The 22,698-nt window shown below is 45.1% G+C and overlaps 1 protein-coding gene and 1 long non-coding RNA gene across 2 annotated transcripts in view; one reads left to right on the top strand and one right to left on the bottom strand.

Annotated features, from left to right (window-relative positions):
• Nucleotides 1–19,862, top strand: part of PRPF6 (pre-mRNA processing factor 6) — a 53,932-nt gene extending 34,070 nt beyond the window's left edge. Inside the window, exons 13-21 of the mRNA XM_068124614.2 lie at nucleotides 101–222; nucleotides 551–689; nucleotides 912–1,031; nucleotides 4,019–4,195; nucleotides 4,360–4,493; nucleotides 5,109–5,200; nucleotides 9,102–9,216; nucleotides 18,597–18,723; nucleotides 19,040–19,862. Of these exons, the coding sequence (XP_067980715.1) occupies nucleotides 101–222; nucleotides 551–689; nucleotides 912–1,031; nucleotides 4,019–4,195; nucleotides 4,360–4,493; nucleotides 5,109–5,200; nucleotides 9,102–9,216; nucleotides 18,597–18,723; nucleotides 19,040–19,192 (1,179 nt within the window). The 3' untranslated portion in view covers nucleotides 19,193–19,862. The remainder of the gene's footprint in view (nucleotides 1–100; nucleotides 223–550; nucleotides 690–911; nucleotides 1,032–4,018; nucleotides 4,196–4,359; nucleotides 4,494–5,108; nucleotides 5,201–9,101; nucleotides 9,217–18,596; nucleotides 18,724–19,039) is intronic.
• The window catches only part of LOC144893290 (uncharacterized), a 41,097-nt gene continuing 24,829 nt past the window's right edge, over nucleotides 6,431–22,698 (bottom strand). The window contains exon 2 of the long non-coding RNA XR_013624320.1: nucleotides 6,431–7,070. This is a non-coding gene — a long non-coding RNA (uncharacterized LOC144893290). The remainder of the gene's footprint in view (nucleotides 7,071–22,698) is intronic.

The raw sequence follows: 22,698 nt of genomic DNA, 5'->3' as shown, positions 1-22,698 counted from the left end.
TTGTACGCAGAAAAATACGGTACGTCGTTTCAGTGCCAATGCTACACAAAAGGTGAAAAAGATACATGGAGACTAACCACTGTTCTGTGACGTCCCGCAGTGCATAGTGCACAGTGCATTGGAGTGTGCCCGGGCTATCTACGCTTATGCCTTACAAGTGTTTCCCAGCAAGAAGAGCGTGTGGCTGCGTGCTGCATACTTTGAAAAGAATCACGGCACGAGGTGTTTCCTCACTTGCTTCAACCTTGCTTTCTGAAGAAATATCTCTTGTCTTTTATTTTATTTTAACTTTAAGGTTCATGAGGAGCTTGTACAGATAAATATATGCAGTGCAATCATATTGAGAGACATCCTTTTACTGTGGATTATTGAACGTAGCTTGTATAACTTTTTGAACACTCCTAGCATGCATTTATTTGTTTGGGAATGAAAATAGGGAAGAGGTAGCTCAAGTGGTAAAACAGGGTTGAGTGCAGTTGGATTACAAGTTAATTTGTGAATGGTGTCGCATTGTATCTTACAATACGCTGCATTATTTTGTGTGCGGTAGGGATTCTCTCGAGGCACTGCTACAACGTGCTGTGGCCCACTGTCCCAAGGCAGAGGTGCTGTGGCTCATGGGAGCAAAATCCAAATGGCTGGCAGGGGATGTTCCATCTGCTCGCAGCATCCTGGCTTTAGCCTTTCAGGTGAGGGATTTACAGTTGGGGTGGTTGGTTGAAGGAATAGGAAGTGGATTGGGAAAGGGGGAATGCCCCTCACCAAACCGTCCACCCTTCCCCCCTCCCCACTCCAAAAAGCATTTAAACACCAAAATCCAAGCTTGGAAATGTTAATCTAACCTTACTCTCCAGGTCTGCCAGATGTGATGTTAACTCATAAAAGTATTTTTTTTTTTTTTTTTTTGCAAGGCTAATCCTAATAGTGAAGAGATTTGGCTCGCGGCCATAAAACTCGAGTCGGAGAACAACGAAGATGAAAGAGCAAGGCGTCTGCTTGCTAAGGCTCGCAGCTCGGCTCCGACTGCACGAGTGAGTATCTGTCGTCCCCCTTTTGTGTTCTTGAACTGTGGTTTTCACTTCACATTATTTCGTAACTGACACCATTTTAATGCTCAGCTGATAAAGAGGGCTGGGAATTTCGTCCTTTCGTGGCCTTTGAAGGCATTGATAAGCTTGTTATATATTGATTGGCAAACAGCAGAGACTATTTTTGTCATACCAAACTGCCTGTTGTGTGTGTTTAATGAGGTTTCAACATTTTAATTTTCGACATCAAAGTTCATAATAGAGCATTATGAAAGAGCTTCAGAGGGTGAGAGGCCATTGCTCTGAAGGTGGAGCTGAAAGAAACAGGCAAGACAAGAAGAAGGTTCACAGAGAGACACTCAGCACCAGAGATAGAAGATAATAAGTGGATGAGGGGTAGGTCAGTCTTCTTTCAAATACAGCACATGGCTGCGAGTAGCATCATTGGCTGATGGCGCAGCTGTGTCGTTGATGCAATGCCCGCTGTATGTTGGGGCAGGAAATTTTAATTTGGCCATGGTGCCGGTGATAGCTCGGAGCCGGTGAAACTACAGGAGGGAGGGCGGAAGTCTGGGTTAAAATTCCTATCAGTTGCATACACAACTGAGATTGCTCCTAAAATGTTTAAATTGTTGATTTAACTGCATGTGACATTGTGCTGTCTTGCTTTCTACAACAATGAGACATCAGGTGTTTCATTTTAGTTATCAGGTTTTATCATCGTTGCAAAAATGACAGGGGTTAATTAGGGAGCTGCTTCATAACATGTGACCTGCTTCTGCATTCGTGCTTCGTGTAATCGCGGTTTAAAATATATATACAGTCACGTGAAAAAGTAAGTACACCCCATGTAAAGTTTTGACTTTTTCAACATATTTCAACATACAGCTATTCGATCTTCATTTCAACAATATTGATAGATAAAGGTGATATAATATAACAAATATCATGAAACATTTACATTTTGTAGTCCATTGTATAATTTAAATAAACATAAATGCAAATTTCGCATATGGAAAAAGTAAGTACACCCCATGAAATGTTTTTAAAATCTTTTTTAACATATGTGGACATATCAATATTTGATCTTCATTTAAACAGCATCTACAGATATAGGTGATCTAATTGAACAAAAAACAATGACAAATTGACTTTGCAATAATTTATTCAACAAAAAATTAAGAGAGATGCCATTTCATTCTGTGGAAAAAGTAAGTACACCCTTGGCTCTAATAGGTGGTATTGCCCCCTTTGGCAGAAACAACCTCAAGTAGATGTTTCTTATAACTGTCTACCAGTCTCTGACATCGACTGGGAGAAATTTTTGCCCACTCCTCCATGCAGAATTCTTTCAGCTGTGCGATGTTTGAGGGGATTCTTGCATGCACAGCTCGTTTCAAATCCCCCCACAACATCTCGATGGGATTTAGATCTGGGCTTTGACTTGCCCATTCCAGAACCCTCCATTTCTTTCTTTTCAGCCATTCCTCGGTGGATTTACTGCTATGTTTAGGGTCATTGTCATGTTGCAAGGTGCACCTTCGGTTGAGCTTCAACTCGCCGATAGATGGCCTCACATTATCCTCAAGCACCCTCTGGTACAATGAAGAATTCATAGTGGATTATATGATGGAGAGCTGCCCAGGCCCTGATGCAGCAAAGCTGTCCCAAACCATAATATTTCCACCACCATGCTTTACAGTTGGTATCAGGTTCTTGTGGTCAAATGCTGTCTTTGGTTTTTGCCAAACATGTCTTCTGGTACTGTGGCCAAATAGCTCTACCTCTGACTCATCTGTCCAGAGCACATTGTTCCAGAAGTGCTTTGTCTTTGCCTCGGTGTTCATTGGCAAACTTTAGTCTTGCCCTGATGTTCTTTCTGGACAGCAAAGGTTTCCTCCTGGCACACCTCCCATGTAGATCAAATTAGTGTGCAGCCTCTTTCTAATGGTAGACTCGTGCACTTTGACAACAACAGTGGCAAGAGCTACCTGTAGGTCCCGTAATGACATTCTGGGGTCCTTAGAGACTTCTTTCAGCATCTTGCGGTCTGCTCTCGGGCTGAACTTGCTGGGGCGGCCTGGCCTGAACAATTTGGCAGTTGTTTGGAATCTTCTCCACTTGTCGATGATCTTTCGGACAGTCGAATGATTGATTTCAAATTGTTTGGAGATCTTTTTAAATCCCTTCCCAGACTCGTAGGCATATATAACCTTCTTTCTGAAGGCCTCAGAGAGCTCTTTTGATCTAGGCATGGTGACGCTGCACACTTCAACAACAAAGAGCAAACCAAACTAAATGTCTGAGGTTTAATTAAATAAGACAGGTTCCTCCAAGATCCTCTCTAACGATGTTCTAATCATTTGCACCTGAGCTGGTGCACCCGATTCTAATTTTAGGTATTTGAAGTAGTGATAAATGTTGGGGTGTACTTACTTTTTCCACATGTGAAATTTGCATTTATGTTTATTTAAATTATGCAATGGACTACAAAATGTAAATGTTTCATGATATTTGTTATATTATATCACCTTTATCTGTCAATATTGTTGAAATGAAGATCAAATAGCTGTATTTTGAAATATGTTGAAAAAGTCAAAACTTTACATGGGGTGTACTTACTTTTTCACGTGACTGTATTTACCCTCAGGTGTAATTAAATTATAGTTGAACAGAGGGCATTCCTAAACCTCGGCTTGCAGACCCAATTAGTTAGTTAATCACCGCACCACATGACTTGTGCATCACCTCCAAGCTTGGGTCAAACCTTGCCAGCTCATTAATGACCTTCAGTCCACATAGGCTGGTCCATATGTGATGCTTGTTATGGTCATTTATTTCCTTTTTTGAAGGTCATTCTGAATGACTGTGGGTCCTTCTCTTGTCTTGTACTTTCCACAAAAAAGGCACCATATGTCGTGCAGTAAACAATAGTCTGAGTTCACTTGGATATTTTTCTGAAGCGATTGCTGTTCATCTCCTCCACACAGGTTTTCATGAAATCCGTAAAGCTGGAGTGGGTTCTCGAAAACATCTCACGAGCACTGGACCTGTGCCAAGAGGCATTGCATCACTATGAGCAGTTTCCTAAGCTGTGGATGATGAAAGGACAGGTTTTCCAGCAGCTGGAAAATGTTGAGGATGCACGGCAGTCCTACTCACAGGGGGTAAGTGTGCTGCACGGTCTGTTAGTTTTTATAATCCTTTGTTAGAATTTTTTTTAGATGTTTGATTGGTGGTATACATTCCAACAGTACCTTGTCATCCACTGAAAAAAGGACCGATGTTTATGATTCTCTCCAACTTGCTTTGCTGTTCTCCACCCTCACAGCTCAAAAAATGCCCACAGTCAGCCCCTCTGTGGCTTCTACTTTCTCGGCTTGAGGAAACAGCTGGGCAACTCACGCGAGCTCGAGCCATCCTGGAAAAAGCTCGTCTCAAGAATCCACAGCACCCTGAGCTCTGGTGGGATTACCAGCTACTAGGGCATGCCCGTACTATATATATATCTAAAATTATATCCCCCCCCCCTCTATTTACATGAAATGGTTTGGTCCAAAGCGAACGGCTTGCGAGTACGGTGACAATCCCCCCCCTCTATTTACATGAAATGGTTTGGTCCAAAGCGAACGGCTTGCGAGTACGGTGACAATCCCCCCCCTCTATTTACATGAAATGGTTTGGTCCAAAGCGAACGGCTTGCGAGTACGGTGACAATCCCCCCCCTCTATTTACATGCAATGGTTTGGTCCAAAGCGAACGGCTTGCGGAGTTTGGTAAAGAAATCGCCATAGCTCGGTAACTACTTGTCCGATTAATATGAAACCTTGAAAAGGCACATCCTCGGGTCCCCAGCATTATACCTGGCAAGTTTCAAGTATATCGGACCGGTAGTTGTCGAGAAACAGCGGTCGCATACACACACACACACACACACACACAGAGATTACTGGAATTATAGATAGATGAGCTATGAGAGTGCCTGGGAAAGTTGCATGATAGGCTGAAAAATGGACATTGATACATTTGGCTGATAAAAACCATAACTACTTTCATGTTGCTGTTTGTCATTGTGCGCAGGCTGGAGTCTGTGAGGCTGGAGTACAGGGCAGGCCTTAAGAACATTGCTAGTACCCTCATGGCAAAGGCGATGCAAGAGTGTCCTAATTCTGGTAATCCTTTCTCGTTGTTAAATACCTCATGAAGACTCTTCTGGAATTGTATAGTCAAACAGAACAACCTCTTTGAAAATTATATATGTACATTAGGGTGGTCCAAAAATTTGAAGATTGGATTTTCATTTCTCCACAATCCTGTCCCTATTCCTATTGAAGAAAGTAGTTTGTGGTGAAAATTTGAGCTTGATTGGACAATATTTAGAGGTTGCTCAAAATGTTGACAAATTTTAATGAATAATAATATGCATCATTTTTAGCATCATACATCAATTCATGGATAATTATCTATTTTCAATTACTCAAATTATTTGTTATTGTTGGCTTGCACTTGTCTTCAATGGTATGACCAAGAGATTGTGCAAAAGCACCGGCCACAAACATAGCACGCCGATCTGAGAGATTTACTCTGTCCAGAGTTGCCACTATTGCTGGAGTGATCACCTTGATGGGAGCCTTTATCGCCTGTTTTGCAGAAGATGGCCATTGGAGTTTGAATTCATTGTCCCCTGAATCGGAGCTTTCAATCTCAGACTCATCATCATCAACCACAGCCGATGTTGATGGAACAGATTGCATTGCTGTTGGAGTCTCAGCAGCATGTTTCTTCTTTCTTTTATCTTCATTCTCAAGCCTGATACGCTTTCTGTTCTCCTTCACTGCCAGAGTGTTGTCCACAGATCCCATACGTGAACTTGAGGAATCCTCACGCTGCATGATAAGGCCAAACAAAAAAATATTCATGTTTAGCGTCCCCACCCGCTTCCTCTTTAGAGGCCGCCTCTTTTTTTTTTTTCTTTTTTTTTAAACATCGTTCGACTGATCGCGAGCAATCAATTTTCTCACTCTCTCGATTTGATAGTCTCCATCATAATTGTTTCATGGCCGCTCACACAAAATAATCCCGTCTGTGATACACGTACATACAGGTCCGGCAGTAATATGCCGCTGGTTGTTGGACTAGCAACAACCAGCGTGCTATAGAATGTTAGCGCTAGCACTAGCGTGCTAGCGTGCTGTAGTTTATTTGCAAAGTAGAGTACATGTAGCTTTACCATGTTAGGAAGAAGATATGGTTGAGAAATAATGAAATATAATGTAAAATGCATTTGGATACATTATTGTATTGTAATAATAAAATAGGTAAGATATTGTTTGCAAATCTCATCTTGAATTTTTCTGTATACCTGTATAAAGACACAAAAGAAAAAGTACAGTATGCAAATATATGAAATGGTCTCTTTTACTAGTCTTTTATTAATATGTTACTCAGTACATGTTGTATTTTGTCAACACAGATCGTCAAGACCCAAACATTCTACATGTATTTCAAATCTAAAGAAACAAAAAAGCAGGCGACCATCTTGGGAAAAATGAGCCTGGTGGCCATTTTGAAAAAAAAAAGGTGCCGCCGCCTCCTTTTTTTCAAAAAGGCAGGACGCTAAACATGTTTTTTTTTTTTTGGCCTAAGGAATGCTTTGTCTTCGTTCGTCATTTTCTCAAGCGCATCATTTGGTGAGATATCAAAGAGGGATTGAAGATCATCTTTGAACATCTGCTCCTTCACTCTATAGTTTTCGAATGTCTTGGTTCTATTTTTCTTTACCAGTTTGGAGGCATCATACAACTTCAAAAGTTGGCGCTCACAGGAATCTACTCTCTGCACTGGAATTCGTGCTTTCTCCCAGTATGCACACACAGCTTGTACACTAAGTTTGGCACTTTCACGAACTGTATGGTGTTCTTGTATGTGATGGTACACCATTTTCTGCAATGTGTGTCCTTTGGTTGGTAGTCCCCCACATATTATTTCCTTTTCAGATTTGCCCAGCAACCAAACTGTGGAAGAGCTGCGAGTTTCTGCCATCTGAAAAAAACAGGATAAATAAAAAATGTTATTTTTTGAGCAACGTCTAAATAAGTTCCAATTGACCTCATATTTGGTTCATATGATCTTTATAAACATAGGAACAAGGGCAGCCTTGTGGAGCATGGATTTTTAATAGTATTAAATATTACATATATCTGTGGATCACCCTAATATATACTGAAACGCAAAAGAAACTTACCACCTTTGAAACCTTTAAATATCAACAATAACACTGCGTGTAGGAAATGTGTGAACTTATTTGTGGACAATAGTGTCCTCACTGTCAGACAAAACGGTCACGGATGGTCACTTGAACCTTCAATGGTCACTTCATAGCACAGCTGTTGAACAGCCGTTTTGACTGTCAGTGATTAGCCAAGGGGTACGGGATGATTTTAATGAGCTGCACGTGATGTCTTGATATTGGCTTTAAAAAGGCCAGTGCAAAATGGGCATTTCAATCAACATGCCACGATTGTCAAGGGATCAACGGCAGCGTGCCCTGGGCATGCTGCAAGGCGGACTGAGCTACCGTGAGGTGGCACGTCGCCTTGGCTGTTCACACCAGACGATATCGGCCCTGGTGGACAGAGACACCCTCCACAACTCTGCAGATGACAGACCTCGATCAGGGAGGCCAAGAGTCACCACTGCAAGGCAGGACAGGCAGATGGTCCGAAGTCACCTGTGGGATCAATTCCGTCCAGCATCCCGCACTGCGGCAGAAACTCCGGGGCGTGCAAACCCACAGATCTCCAATGATACTGCACGAAGACGACTGCATGACTATGGTCTGACTGCCAGAGGATTCCAGCAGCAATCCATCCAAAGACTGGTAGGCAGTATACGCCGATGATGCACTGCCTGTATCCAAAACAATGGTGGCCACACACGCTATTGAAAGGGGACTGACATTGCACCCTGTGCTGTTCTGTACTGTAGAACAAACTGATGAGATGGTGTATCTTGGTCAAAAACTTGACATGTCATCAATAAAATGCCAATGTTTCAATTAGCAATTGTTGGTTTGTTTTATTTTGAACTGTTACAATTTTATTACATTTCAAACAAGTGGTAAACATTTCAAACTATCTCTGTCGGTTGCGGCGATGGGCAGCCGTCATCACGGGGCCTCTGTATGGTCTTCTGGCAGTCAGACCATAGTCATGCAGTCGTCTTCGTGCAGTATCATTGGAGATCCGTGGGTTTGCACGCCCCGGAGTTTCTGCCGCAGTGCGGGATGCTGGACGGAATCGATCCCGCAGGTGACTTCGGACCATCTACCTGTCCTGCCTTGCAGTGGTGACTCTTGGCCTCCCTGATCGAGGTCTGTCATCTGCAGAGTTGTGGAGGGTGTCTCTGTCCACCAGGGCCGATATCGTCTGATGTGAACAGCCAAGGCGACGTGCCACCTCACGGTAGCTCAGTCCGCCTTGCAGCATGCCCAGGGCACGCTGCCGTTGATCCCTTGACAATCGTGGCATGTTGATTGAAATGCCCATTTTGCGCTGGCCTTTTTAAAGCCAATATCAAGACATCACGTGCAGCTCATTAAAATCATCCCATGATCACTGGCCTTGGCTAATCACTGACAGTCAAAACGGCTGTTCAACAGCTGTGCTATGAAGTGACCATTGAAGGTTCAAGTGACCATCCGTGACCGTTTTGTCTGACAGTGAGGACACTATTGTCCACAAATAAGTTCACACATTTACTACACGCAGTGTTATTATTGATATTTAAAGGTTTCAAAGGTGGTAAGTTTCTTTTGCGTTTCAGTATACATGCACATGTATACAGCTCAGGAAAGTGTTGTTGGATGTCTGTTTGTAATAAATTTGCAGACATGTGATGTATCATGCCTTGTTAACCCTTATGCTTTTGGAGGGTTTGTTGTTGTTGGGGGGGGGGGGGGAGGCATACCTATCGTAAGACTCTTGTGTTGCATGGTACATGGAAAGTAATGTTGATGCTATGCTATTGGTGATAAGATTGTTGTATGACATGATGTGATGTTTGTGTGGCAAGGCATTTTGTGGGCAGAGGCCATATTCCTGGAGACACGGCCACAACGCAAGACCAAAAGTGTGGATGCGCTGAAGAAGTGTGAACATGACCCTCATGTTCTCCTCGCTGTTGGCAAGTGAGTGAGATTCTTGCAGAGCAAGACTATTATATTCTCCCAAATATGTGGATCTTCTGTGAAGCATCAATTACCAGGATCCAGAATGACCAAAAGCTAACTGGTTGAGATTTGGTCAAAGACAAAGGGAGTGAGGGAGGGGGATTCTCAACCCTGACTACTAGCCTTAATCCATTGGCACTGTACATCTACAGCCCAATATATTCCAGCCAGCTTCTATAAGCCCTCCCAATGCTTAAGAGCTGCCCATTCCATGTTTGAGTTGTCGACACAAAGCAGCAGTGCTAACTGTGGCTATGCTTGCCAATAAATCATTTGGTAGAGTCTGCACACTTATTTGTAAAGGCTCAGTGTACATTTGTGCAGCAGACTGTGTCATTGCATCGTTGTTTGTCTTTAACAAGTATTTCCAATTGTACCTTGCATTTGGCATGGTTGACGTGAACCTTTCCTCAAGCCTTACCTCAACAGGCAATGCAGCACCCCCTCCCCTACTGGAGCTGCCATGACCACATCAGCAAGCTCCACATTACCACACATTGATTGGCTCAACTGCAATCACAGCTGCTTTAGCTAATGTGGATGGTTAACATTAATCGTTTGTTCTCCTCTCCAGTCGAGCTGCACCATAGAAGAGTGTGCATTCTGTAACCATGATAGCTTTATTAATGACTGGTTTCCAACATCGATTTGCTTTAATCTCACCATTCCCATGGAAACTTTGCCCTTACGTTTACTCATTACCTCCACCAACGAAGGGGGATGGAGGTTATGTTTTCAACCCTGTCTGTAAGTCTGTCTGTCTGTGAACAAGATATCTCAAAAAGTTGTGGACTAATTCGGACGAAATTTGGCAGAGATGTATCGTATGTGACAAGGACGAAATGATTATATTTTGGTGAAGATCCGGATTCGGATCCGGCTACTAGAATTTTAAAGTGATTCTTCACCATTGCGAGATGGGGCCAAAAACGATATATAGCAGGATATCTCAAAGAGGTAGTGTCGGATTTGGACGAAACTTGGTGGAGAGGTTGGGTGTGTGACGAGGACTAATCGATTCGATTTTGGTGAAGAACCTCAATATGCATTGGACACAAGAATTATTTAATTACTAAGGGATTCGTCACCATTGAGTGAAAGGGGCAAAACCGATACATAGCACGATTTCTCAAAAGGTTATGGACAGATTTGGGAGAAACTTGGTGGACAGGTTGGGTGTGTGACAAGGACGAATCGATTCGATTTTGGTGAAGATCTGAATATGGATTCGGATACGAGAATTATTTAATTTTAAGTGAATCTTCACCATTGAGAGATCGGGCGAAAAGCGATATATGACATGATATTTTAAAATGTTATGGACGAGTTATGACTAAACTAGGTGGACCAGTTGGTTAGGTGACAAGTACAAGCCGATTAGATTTTGATTCAGATCCGAATCCAGATCCGGCCTATCAGTGGGATACAAAACGTAAACTGTTCAGTCTGGCGGAGGTAAGCGCTCTACTGAGTGCGCTTCTAGTTTCACATGTACTTTTCAACTCAGTTGAAACTTTTCAACTTTTCAACCCGGTGTGTACCCCGGTTTAGAATAGGTACACCGTATCCCTGCGTGTCGTAAGAGGCGACTAAAAGGGTTGGCGTCAGGAAGGGCATCCAGCCAGAAAAAGATTGCCTCAAAAAGAGAACCATGACAATTACAACTACATATGGGCAGGGTACAGCCCGAAGTACCCCGTGGGGGACCCCACTTCCTCTCGTAAAAACTCAAGGTGGGGAACCCGATCGAAGCAAGGGTGGAAATCACTCCATTTATGACGACGAAACGTCTGATGCCCGAAGTGGAGATCGGTTTCTGAGGTTTGGGACATGGAATGTAGGGACAATGACAGGGAGATCAGGAGAAGTGGTGGAAGTATTGGTCAGAAGAAGAGTGGACATATGTTGCGTGCAAGAGACGAGATGGAAGGGAAGTGGTGTGAGAATGGTGAAGGGTAGGCAGGGACAGAAATACAAGTTTGTGTGGCAAGCGTGCCCGGAGGGCGTGCATGGCGTTGGTGTCCTGTTTTCTGAGGAGTTTATAGACAGTGTGGTGAGTGTGACGAGAGTGAGTGATAGGTTGATGATGGTGAAAATGATGATTGGAAAGCTCTTGGTGAACGTCATCTCGGGATATGCTCCACAGATTGGTCGGAGCGATGAAGAGAAGGACAAGTTCTGGTGTGCAATAGAGAAGCTGATGGAAAATGTGAAAGATGAGGAAGTTGTTGTGGTAGGAGGAGACCTAAATGGACATGTGGGAAGGAGTATGGACGGTTTTGAGGGAGTACATGGGGGTTACGGATATGGTGTGAGAAATGGAGAAGGTGAAAGGATTTTGGAGTTTGCTGATGGAGCTGATTTGTTGATTTGTAATACTCAGTTCCAGAAAGAGGATAATAAGCTTGTTACATATACGTCAGGTGGGTCGACGACAACCGTTGACTACCTGATGGTGCGTAGGCGAGATAGGGGGCACCTCTGGAACACAAAGGTGATCCCGGGGGAGGAGGCTGTTTCACAGCACCACTTGGTTGTCTGCGACATAAAGGTGAAAGGTGCGAGGAGAGCTCGGCGGGTGAAGTACCAACCGAGAATGAAGGTGTGGAGGTTGAAAGAGGTGACAGTAAGGGAGGCATTAAAAGAGAGGCTGAGTAGGGTAGAGGATGATGTGGTTGAGCTTGAAAGTGGTTGGATGTCAATGAAAGATAGTCTGTTGGGAGCCGTTGGTGAGGTATGTGGATGGACAAAAGGACCACCGAGGCACTCGGAAACATGGTGGTGGGATGATGAAGTTGGAAAGAGGATTGACGAGAAGAGGAAGAAGTTCAAGGAGTGGCAGAAGGCGAAGGGCACGGGGGCAGAAAAAGCAGAGCATGAAAGTTATAAGGCAGCCAAGTTGGCTGCAAAGAAAGAGGTAGCAAAGGTGCAGGAGGCATGTAGGAAAATGTTCGGAGAACGCTTGGATTCGAAAGTGGGTCAGAGAGCGGTATTCAGGATTGCAAAGCAGATAGCGAAAGAGAGGTGTGATGTGATGGGGGTGAGTTGCTTGAAGGACGAAGTGGGACAAATCGTTGTGGACCCAGATGGAATTAAAGGATGATGGAAGAGATAAATATGGAAATGCTGTTGAATGCAGAGAATGAATGGGATGGCAACATAGAGAGTAACCCAGTTTTAGGACCGGCAGAGAAGATAACTGAGAAGGAAGTTGAGGAAGCGATAAAAGCAATGAAGAGTAGAAAAGCGGGAGGGCCGACGGGAGTTGTGGGAGATATGTTGACGGCAGCCGGAAGTTGGGGTGTGAAGAGAATGACAGAGATCTGTAATCTGGTGGTGAAAGAAGGCCGCATTCCAGTGGATTGGGAACTGAGTACGCTCGTCCCTCTATACAAGGGGAAAGGTGTCCCTCTGGACTGTGGCTCGTATCGAGCGATAAACTTATTGGAGCATGGAATGAAGGTATTGGAAAGGGTGTTGGAGAGGAGGATAAGGAAGAAAGTGAAGATCGACGAAATGCAGTTTGGATTTATGCTAGGAAGAGGAACGACAGACGCGCTTTTTATTGTAAGGCATTTGCTGGAGAAGTACATGGAGAAGAGGAAGAAGCTGTTTCTTGGGTTTGTTGATCTGGAGAAAGCATTCGATAGGGTTCCACGTGAAGTAGTGACATAGGCATTGAGGAAGTTAGGAGTGGAGGAAAGGTTGATCAGAGTCGTGATGGCAATGTACAAAAGAGCGCGCACAGCTGTAGGGACGAAGGACGGGAACAGTGGTGAGTTTGAGGTGAAGGTGGGAGTGCATCAGGGGTCGGTACTAAGTCCACTACTATTTGTAGCTGTGATGGAGGTGCTGGCTCAGAACGTAAAGGAGGGTTTACCGTTTGTTGTATGCAGATGATCTGATGTTGATTGCGGAAAGTATGGATGGACTGAAGGAAAAGATGAACAAGTGGAAGGAATTTATGGAGACAAAAGGTCTGAAGGTGAATATCGGAAAGACGAAGGTGATGGCAAGTGGTAAAGCATGTGGTGAGGTGGAAAGAACTGGGAAGTGGCCGTGTGCTGTGTGCAGGAAGGGTGTCGGAGTGAACTCCATTCAATGTACAATGTGCGCTGAGTGGGTTCATCAAAAATGTAGTGGTCTGAGAGGGTCATTAACCAGTGTGGCAGCTGCATTCAAGTGTAAGGTGTGCACAGAGGGAGCTGCAGATGGAGGAAATGTTGAGTTGGATCTTTGAGATGGCGTGAAGCTGGAAGCTGTGAAAACATTTTGCTACCTCGGAGACATGCTGAATGGAGAAGCTGGATCAGACTCGGCAACTGTTGCTAGAGTGAGATGTGCATGGAAGAAGTTTCGGGAACTGAGTGGCCTGCTGATGAGGGGAGTGTCGTTGAAGCTGAAGGGAAAGGTGTATGCTGCATGTGTGAGAAGTGTTATGATTTATGGGAGCGAGACATGGGTAATGAACGTAGAGCAGCAACGAAGGCTTGAAAGGGTGGAAATGCGAATGGTTCGGTGGATGTGTGGAGTATTGTTGAGAGAGAGGAAGACAAATGATGAATTGTGAAACATGATGGGAATAGAGCCTGTGATTGATGCTGTGAAGAGAAACTGATTGAGATGGTTTGGTCATGTGTTGAGGAAGGATGAAAGTGACTGGTTGAGAAGAGTGATGGAAATGAATGTAGAAGGAAGTAGAGGACGGGGAAGACCGAGAAAGACTTGGCTAAAGATGGTGGAGGAAGAAATGCAGGCAAGGGGGTTAACAAGGGGAGATGCAGAAAATATGGCAAAATGGAGAAGATTGTCATGGGGACCACAAGGCTAACCCCTGCTCTAGCAGGGAAAATGGCCTTAAAATGGTTGTTGTTGTTGTTTTGTTTTCAACTCATTGTCTTATTTATATTTATTTATATATATATATATATATATTTTTTTTTTTTGTCGCGATCCCGCCTGTGAAATGTTTCCCAGCACGGAATACGGACGTTAATGTCCGGGCTTCAAGTAGTCCACGGAGTGGACAGAGAGAACTCAATAAACACAATTGTGTTTTAATCGGCCTCTAGGGGTAGGCGCGATGATTTATTGGCTCGATCACAAAATCCAGGGATGGTAACAAAATGGAATAAACTGCACAAAGCCTGCAGGAACTGTCGGCAACAGACGCTCCAAACAGGACGCAGGTAAGATCACTCGCGGCTCCAATCGACGATCTCCGGGACTCGGAGGGTAACAGGATGGAATTCACCGCACAAGGCCGGCAGGAACGGTCGGCCAGCAGCTCCAACACGAAGCAGGCAATCACTCGCGGTTCCAATCTATGAGATCCGGGAATCACTCGTTCTCTTCCGGAGTTACTCGCTCGTAGAATACCGAGCTGTAATCGACCAGCCCAACTCGGCTGTCGTGAGGATTCAAGGAAAGCCCTTCTGAGATTTCCCACTCGGAGCCTTCGAGCCGCGTCCGTTGCACAAGATCGCGACCGCCTCTCTGGACTCTCCACCAATCACGTGCCGAACCCCTCCCGATCGCGTGAGGCTCCAAGGAGGCCACGTCACGCGGTGGGCGGGGCACCAAATCTGGGTGAGAACAGGTGGTTTCACCGGTGGTTTCTCACAGTCCTCCCCCCCTAAGTAAAAACCCCGTCGAATAGACGGCGTTTTTAAAACCAGTATTTGTAGTAGGTGCAAATCACATGGCAAGATGATGGCGGTAATCGCTAACAGGCAATTAACAGGCATTAACAGGTTAACAATGAACCAGTTTGTTTTTTTTTTTTTTTTTTTTTTTTTTTTTTTTCACACACAAATTTTAACACCATACACCACATTAATATCTACCCTACAAGAGTTACACTTCACACAAAGCACAATAGAGAGGCAAGGGGGCCAAACTCAAGTTGGGGGAAGCGTTGACAGGAAGGAAACGGGCCGAGACCTAGAGCGGCGGGTACTCCTCCGGTGTCGAGAACAACAGTCATATGCGTAATGACCCCTTTCACCGCACTGGTAACATCGATCGTTCGGGTCGAAAGGCCTGCGGACCAAAGGGCGTCTGAAACGAGGCCGCCGCGACATGCCATTCGACATCTCGACGCACACACGCGATCCGCAAATTAACCTTCCATCAAGGGCTCTGACCGAATCTTCAGCATCTCGTGGCTCTTCAAACTCAACAACTGCAAATCCAGGTGGGTTTCGAGCAACCCATACGTTGCGGAGTGGTCCGTAATGTTCGAAGACCCTCCCTAGCTCGGCTTTCGCTGCTCCATTGCCCAGGTTTCCCACATATACCTTAGCATTAGCGTTCCTGCTGAATCGTGACATGGCGGGAGCGGTCCCTGAGGAGCACGGCACCTGAGGGTGGCTTGACGGGAGGCTCGGGTGGACTTCAGCTGACGCAACGTCACCGTCGGGAACTGGAGTCGAGGCGCTAGGCTCCTCGGGCCAGAGTGAAGATATGTCTGACTCCGCCACTCTCTCCGCCTGTTTACTCTGGGATCTAGTGACCCCCCCACAGGTCAGAGTCAATGACTCCTCCCTGGCCATGGCATCATTGCCAATCAGCAAGGAGACCCCGGGTATCGGGTAGTAGGGTACCACCGCACAGGTCACTGGACCCTTAAAAATGTCACTCCGGACCTCGAGGAGGGCAAGGGGATACCGGCCAAGAACCCGGTCAATGCCCCGAAGGAGGGTATACTCGCCGGTATAACGCATCTGAGAGGCCGGAACTACCCCCGCCCGGAGAACACACCGTGTCGCCCCAGTATCCCGAAGGTATTGGGCCTCAAACTTCAGCATCGAATCAGGGCCACCCACTAAGGCTGTCCCTGAATAATCCTGGTACAGTGGATGAATGGAATTAGCCTCGGTGGCAGTGACCTCGGTCACCGATGCCACCGTCGTGTGCGAGGGCCCGGCGGATGAGCTCCACTGATCTCCCTCCGACTTAACAGGAGGGTTGCCTCGGTAGGCCGGACTAGCGGGATTAGAGAAGCAGCGGTTTTCACCGTGCCCCACGCGTTTGCAGAAATCGCACCAGGGCCCTGCCCTGGTCTGCGGCTCGCGACCGCCACCAGTGGAGGGCATCGGAGAACCCCTCCCCTCGATCCAGCCGCCGGGCAGACGGGGGGCGGTCTTGATCGCAGACTCCTCCGTCTTACGACGCGACTGCGTGACTTGCAGCATTTTGCACGCCAAAACATGTTTATCAATAAGGTTGACGCAGTCTGCCAAGGAAACAGTGTCTTTGTCGACAAGAAACAATGCTAAGTCAGGCGGAAGCTGTTGATCAATACGGTAACGCACCAGGAGTTCCGCAACCGCTTGAGGTAACTCAACCTTGCTCCCCTTGAACCATCTCTGCAGCTGTTCCAACAAGGCCCGCGAATGTTCCTCATAGGTTTGACTGGACTCACGAGTCCAGCTGAAAAAATTTCTCCTATAAATACATGCGGACACCGCATAGGCGTTCAAAATCTCGGCCTTCAATGCCCTGTATTTGTTTGCGTCCTCGGTTGCCATCCTCGCATATACCTCCCTCGCCTTCTCAGATAGATGGCTCACAAGATGGCCGACCCACAAGCTCTCATCAATGCCACCGGCAGCCAACAACTTCTCCGCCATCTCCAGATACGCTTCTGGCTTCGTGTCTCCCGTCCAGTCCGGCAAACGAACATGAACAGTTTCCGGGACTCTTGCAGCAGACCCCTCTGCCCGCGGTCGTTCAGTCAACATTCGCAACTCATGCTCTCTGACGCGTTCAGCTTCTGCTGCTGCCGCACGCTCTCTCTCTCTCTCTCACGCTCTCTCTCTGCTGCTGTCTCTGCTGCCGCATGCGCTCTCTCTGCTGCCGCATGCTCTCTCTCTGCTGCCGCAGCACGCTCTGCCTCTGCTGCCGCAGCACGCTCTGCCTCTGCTGCTGCCGCACGCTCTCTCTCTCTCTCACGCTCTGCCTCTGCCCTGTCATTCTCCCTGTTATACATGTCAAGTTGTTGAACCAGAGTCAGCCCGGTCCAGAAGGGCGAACGCATGCATTTAGTCATGATGGAATCGCTTCCTAACATATCGGGTTTAGTGACTGGGTCAAGGCTGATTGCGTCGCTCGCATCGCCACCCACGCGACTGTCAACATGATCAGGTTGAACTCTCACTTCTCTGGTCGACATAGCTTGGCTACGAGTTATCATAAGACAAGGCACAAAACACAACGCTCAAACACAACGCTCTGTTGGGGAAATACGACACGCACTACACAATATCACCACCGCACATCAAATTGCCAATGAGAAAAATACCACGTACAAATACTCACGTTTTTTTTTTTTGTCGGTTGTTTGGAGGGATCCGAGGCTCACTTATTCTGCAGTGAAGCACCACCCAAGACAGCGTCCTACGGCGAGAAAGTTCCTCCAAGACGGCGTCCGCTGGTGAGAAGATGCAGAGAAGATGCAGATGCCGAATTCCCGTCTCAATTCGAATGTCTCTCACTTGAAAGATCCTGGACGGGCCCCCATTTGTCGCGATCCCGCCTGTGAAATGTTTCCCAGCACGGAATACGGACGTTAATGTCCGGGCTTCAAGTAGTCCACGGAGTGGACAGAGAGAACTCAATAAACACAATTGTGTTTTAATCGGCCTCTAGGGGTAGGCGCGATGATTTATTGGCTCGATCACAAAATCCAGGGATGGTAACAAAATGGAATAAACTGCACAAAGCCTGCAGGAACTGTCGGCAACAGACGCTCCAAACAGGACGCAGGTAAGATCACTCGCGGCTCCAATCGACGATCTCCGGGACTCGGAGGGTAACAGGATGGAATTCACCGCACAAGGCCGGCAGGAACGGTCGGCCAGCAGCTCCAACACGAAGCAGGCAATCACTCGCGGTTCCAATCTATGAGATCCGGGAATCACTCGTTCTCTTCCGGAGTTACTCGCTCGTAGAATACCGAGCTGTAATCGACCAGCCCAACTCGGCTGTCGTGAGGATTCAAGGAAAGCCCTTCTGAGATTTCCCACTCGGAGCCTTCGAGCCGCGTCCGTTGCACAAGATCGCGACCGCCTCTCTGGACTCTCCACCAATCACGTGCCGAACCCCTCCCGATCGCGTGAGGCTCCAAGGAGGCCACGTCACGCGGTGGGCGGGGCACCAAATCTGGGTGAGAACAGGTGGTTTCACCGGTGGTTTCTCACAGTATATATATGGATTGTGCTCTCGTCTGAATGAATCCAGGCTACGCTAGCTCTTAGATCTATTTTTTTAACTGCATAAAAAAACTAAAATGTATCACATATTTTTGTTTACTGTGCATTGTCCCACATTACCAGGCTGTTCTGGAGTGAACGCAAGATCACAAAGGCTCGGGAATGGTTCCTGCGCACAGTGAAGATTGACCCAGACTTGGGAGATGCTTGGGGTTATTTCTATAAGTTTGAACTTCAGCATGGAACACAGGTACAGTTTTCTAGCAGATCTAACTCCCATATCATTTCGTATAATAATTAAATACCTGCTGCATCTAGCATTGAGCATAAAAATAAATCGTTTTCTTGATGCAACATGTATACAAGCTATTCGTAAAAGTACCGAAGATGAACCGTTCTTAACCTGTATATTAGAATTGTACTTTGATGCTGTTTTCATCACTCTTCATAGGTTTACTTTGATCAACATTTGCGTTTGAAAACGTATTCACTCACTGTCACATGTGATCGTTTTAAAATTGTTTCTTGAGAAGTCTGCCCATTGATTTCAGTCTCTGATCTAACAGGAGCAACAGGAAGAAGTTATGAAGCGCTGCGAGAATGTTGAGCCACGGCATGGGGAATTGTGGTGCCAGATGTCCAAGGACATCAAAAACTGGCGAAAGAAACCTAGCGAGGTCTTAGAGTTGGTCGCCAACAAGCTGACGAACACCTTTTGATAGTTGCATAGTGAACCTTCAAAAGGAACTATTTGCAATTTTCTATACGTGATAACCTCTATCGCAGCACTCGTCCAAGCAGATGCATTCTTAGTCACGTCATACTTTCCTCCTACCAAAGTTCATGAGCTAATCTGAGACACGGTATGTTTTCAAACTCAATGCATGTTTCAAAGTGACTTTCAACTATATTGGGCTTTGAGTTGGATGTTCTTATACCAGTGATTAAGCCAAGGTGAATGGAGGTATTTCTTCAATGCCCCAATTATTCATTGATGAAAATACTTGGTACAAGTGTTTTTGGGTTTTTGTTTTTGAGAAATAGCTCATGAATGTTTTGTAAATACCTAGTGCTACGAGTGAGTAGGCCTTTATTCTCAGTTTGATATAACATTACAAGAGAGAAATCATGTGTAAAAAGATACATAAGTTATGCTCTACATTGTCACTATGCTACATGGTGTGCATTATGGATGCAGATCATGCATTTTATGTTTTACAAGGTAAAAACCTATAACTAAAAAAAGAAAGCTCAGGCTAATTTAACGTCGTTATTGATTCCAAATTGCCACAAAACTACGGTAAAGTAAATGTTAAGGTTTCAATTTCTCATTCTGTTTTGAGTGCGTAACTGATGGATGCGTTTACAATAAACCGATTCCTTTCTTTATGTTTGTGAGCTTTCTTGTTTGTTTTCTCATTTCCTAACTCATGGCAGCATTTTCTGAATTAAGTAAAACTCAGTAAGTTGAGCCAGAGGAAGGAAAAAGGGAGATGTGGGAGGACAATAAACTAAATAAAACGAGTTCATAGAACACGATACCCCGGGCAGTGTTTACGTTGTACTGAAATTTTATTAAAATAATTATTTTATAGATAGTTTTTAAAAATCCAGAAGTTTAGTGATATTGAAGCAGTCGTATATATACCAACTACCCTTATACACCACCCTATAGAACATGTCAAAGTACCGCAAAACTGGAGATTCTTGGAAGTGCAAAGAAGATTATTTATGTTCTTACAGTGTTCAAGTATATAATGCAATTTAAAGAAAGGTTTAAAGGCATATAAATAAATGAATTCCAGGTTTTACTCCCGTTTTAGGCAGTGTCTATTACAACATCTTATCTAACATGTTGCATTAGTTAGTTGCCTTCAACATTACATGTTGCATTCATTGATAACATAGGCCAGGTCACCAGTGGACCTGCCTTTGTGGAAGCCATATTGGTTGTCATTGAAGAGAGAGCAGGATTTGAGGTGGGTTAAAAGTTTTTGTTTTTTTTTAAATATTGATGAGAGCCTCCATCACTTTGGAGATATTGGAGGTCAAGGTAATTGGACAGTAAATGGAGGAATAAGATGTGTTGCCCTTCTTCGGGACAACTTCCCATGTGTAATATACCCCAACTCCTGGAAGCACATCTATGCTCCTTTAAGTCCAAGGAATGTTGTAAAGCCCTCCTCAACTACCACAAATTCAACAGAGTAGCTTTTGCTGTTGTGGTTGCGGATAGTTAGGGGGCTGTTCTTCTCGGTGCAGCTGTAGGAGAGGTTGAAATGCTTGGAGAAAATATGAGATCACATATGAAATTGGGATCACAGTATTTGAGGACAACAGCAGAAATACCATCTGGACCATTGGCGTTGTTGGTGAGAATGGAGAGCAGGTTCGGGTGAACATTGCGAGTGGAAGTACAAGGGTGTTGGATTGAGGAAAAGCATGGTGGATTCTATTGGAGTCATCCAGATTAGAGTTGGCTGCAAACTGAGAGGCAAATGTGTTTGCTTTAGATTTATGGGAGCTGGAGAAGGAGCCATCAGGGTTGTTAAGAGGAAGAAAAGATGACTCACAGAAGTGATGGAGATGCACTTTGCCAAAGACCACAAAGCATGGCTGCTGCTGGAAAGGAGAACTTGGTAGAGATCTGGACAAAGGCAACTTTGGCTCTGGAGATGCATGCTTGCAGTTCTTGCGGACAGCCACATAAGCACTATGACTATGATCTGAAGGTGAGGCATTTTTTAAAGGAGGCAGAGGAAGCACAATGATGGGAGAACCACTTGAGGGGACAAGGCTTTTCTGTATTTGGATAAGTGGAGTATGTGAAAAGCCATGCCTGGAAGGATGATTTCAGTAATTTGGTCTACCAGGGGTTTTTGGTCTACCAGATTTGGTCTACCATTGAGTACCAGTTCACTGGTAATTCCCTGTTTGTCGTTAAAGGCGGCAAAAAGGGTTGGCGTCAGGAAGGGCATCCGGCCGTAAAACATTGCTTCAAAAAGGGGACCAAAAAACAACAACAACCACGGTCCCCGAAAAAGGCCAATCCCCGCAAATGGCCTCTAAAGGTTTTTTTTTTTTTTTTACCAGGGGTTGTCTGCAAAACATTTGGCGAAGGCCACCCAAGTTGGCAGAGTCCTAAAGGCAAATGATGTGGGAGGTAGAATAAAAATATTGATAATGCTGGAAGGGATGGCAGGTAGTAATGAGGCAGTGGTCAGAGGATCTAATAGGTGCAACAAGGATATTAGTGCAAAGCTGAGGTTTGAAAGTGAGAAAAAGACCCAGAATGTTGGAGCTATCGGAAGAGCAGTCAGGAATGCATGTGGGTTCAGAGAGGAGTTGGCAGATGTCAATGAGGACAGAAGGCTTCGACTTCTGTCGAAGCCTGGTTGAGGCAGATAGAGTGGAAAAGCTAGCAGTAGTTGTGAATGTTGAAATCCACAAGAATGATAACTTCAGAAAATGGAGAGGATTGTTGGAGTTGATCAATATAGGTTGTGAGGTGGTCAAAGAGCTGTACGTCATTGTCAGCGTTGGGAGAGCAGTAGAGGCAGCAATTAACTTATCAAAATTGAGGAGGGAGACTTTGAACCAGAGAAGTTGAAAATCAGGGTTGGAATGCTCAAAATGGGGAACCAAAACAAATAATAAACTAGAACGGCACTCAGTAGAGAGTGAACAGTTTCACCTGGTGAACAGTTTACGTTTTGTATCCCACTGATAGGCCAGATCTGGATTCGGACCTGAACATAAATCTAATCAGCTTGTTCTTGTCACCTGACCAAGTCATCCCCCAAGTTTATTCATAACTCGTCCATAACTTTTTAAAATATCATGTTATACTGTATATCGCTTTTTGCCCGATCTCTCAATGATGAAGAATCACTTAAAAATAAAATAATTATTGTAGACAAACAACAACAACAGGCATTTTAAGGCCATTTTCCCTGCAAGAGCGGGGGTTAGCCTTGCGGTCCCCATGAAAATCTTCCCCATTTTGCCCTATTTTCTGTATCTCCCCTTATTGACCCACTTGCCCGCATTTCTTCTTCGAACATCTTTAGCCAAGTCTTTCTCGGTCTTCCCCGTCCTCTACTTCCTTCGACATTCATTTCCATCACTCTTCTCAACCAGTCACTTTCATCCTTCCTCAACACATGACCAAACCATCTCAACCTGTTCCTCTTCACAGCATCAATCACAGGCTCTATTCCCATCA

Source organism: Myxine glutinosa, chromosome 8, assembly GCF_964187855.1.
Source record: "Myxine glutinosa chromosome 8, kmMyxGlut1.1, whole genome shotgun sequence".
Lineage (NCBI taxonomy): Eukaryota > Metazoa > Chordata > Myxini > Myxiniformes > Myxinidae > Myxine > Myxine glutinosa.
The sequence above is the reverse complement of the archived record's forward strand: the minus strand, read 5'-3'. Positions and strand labels throughout refer to the sequence as shown.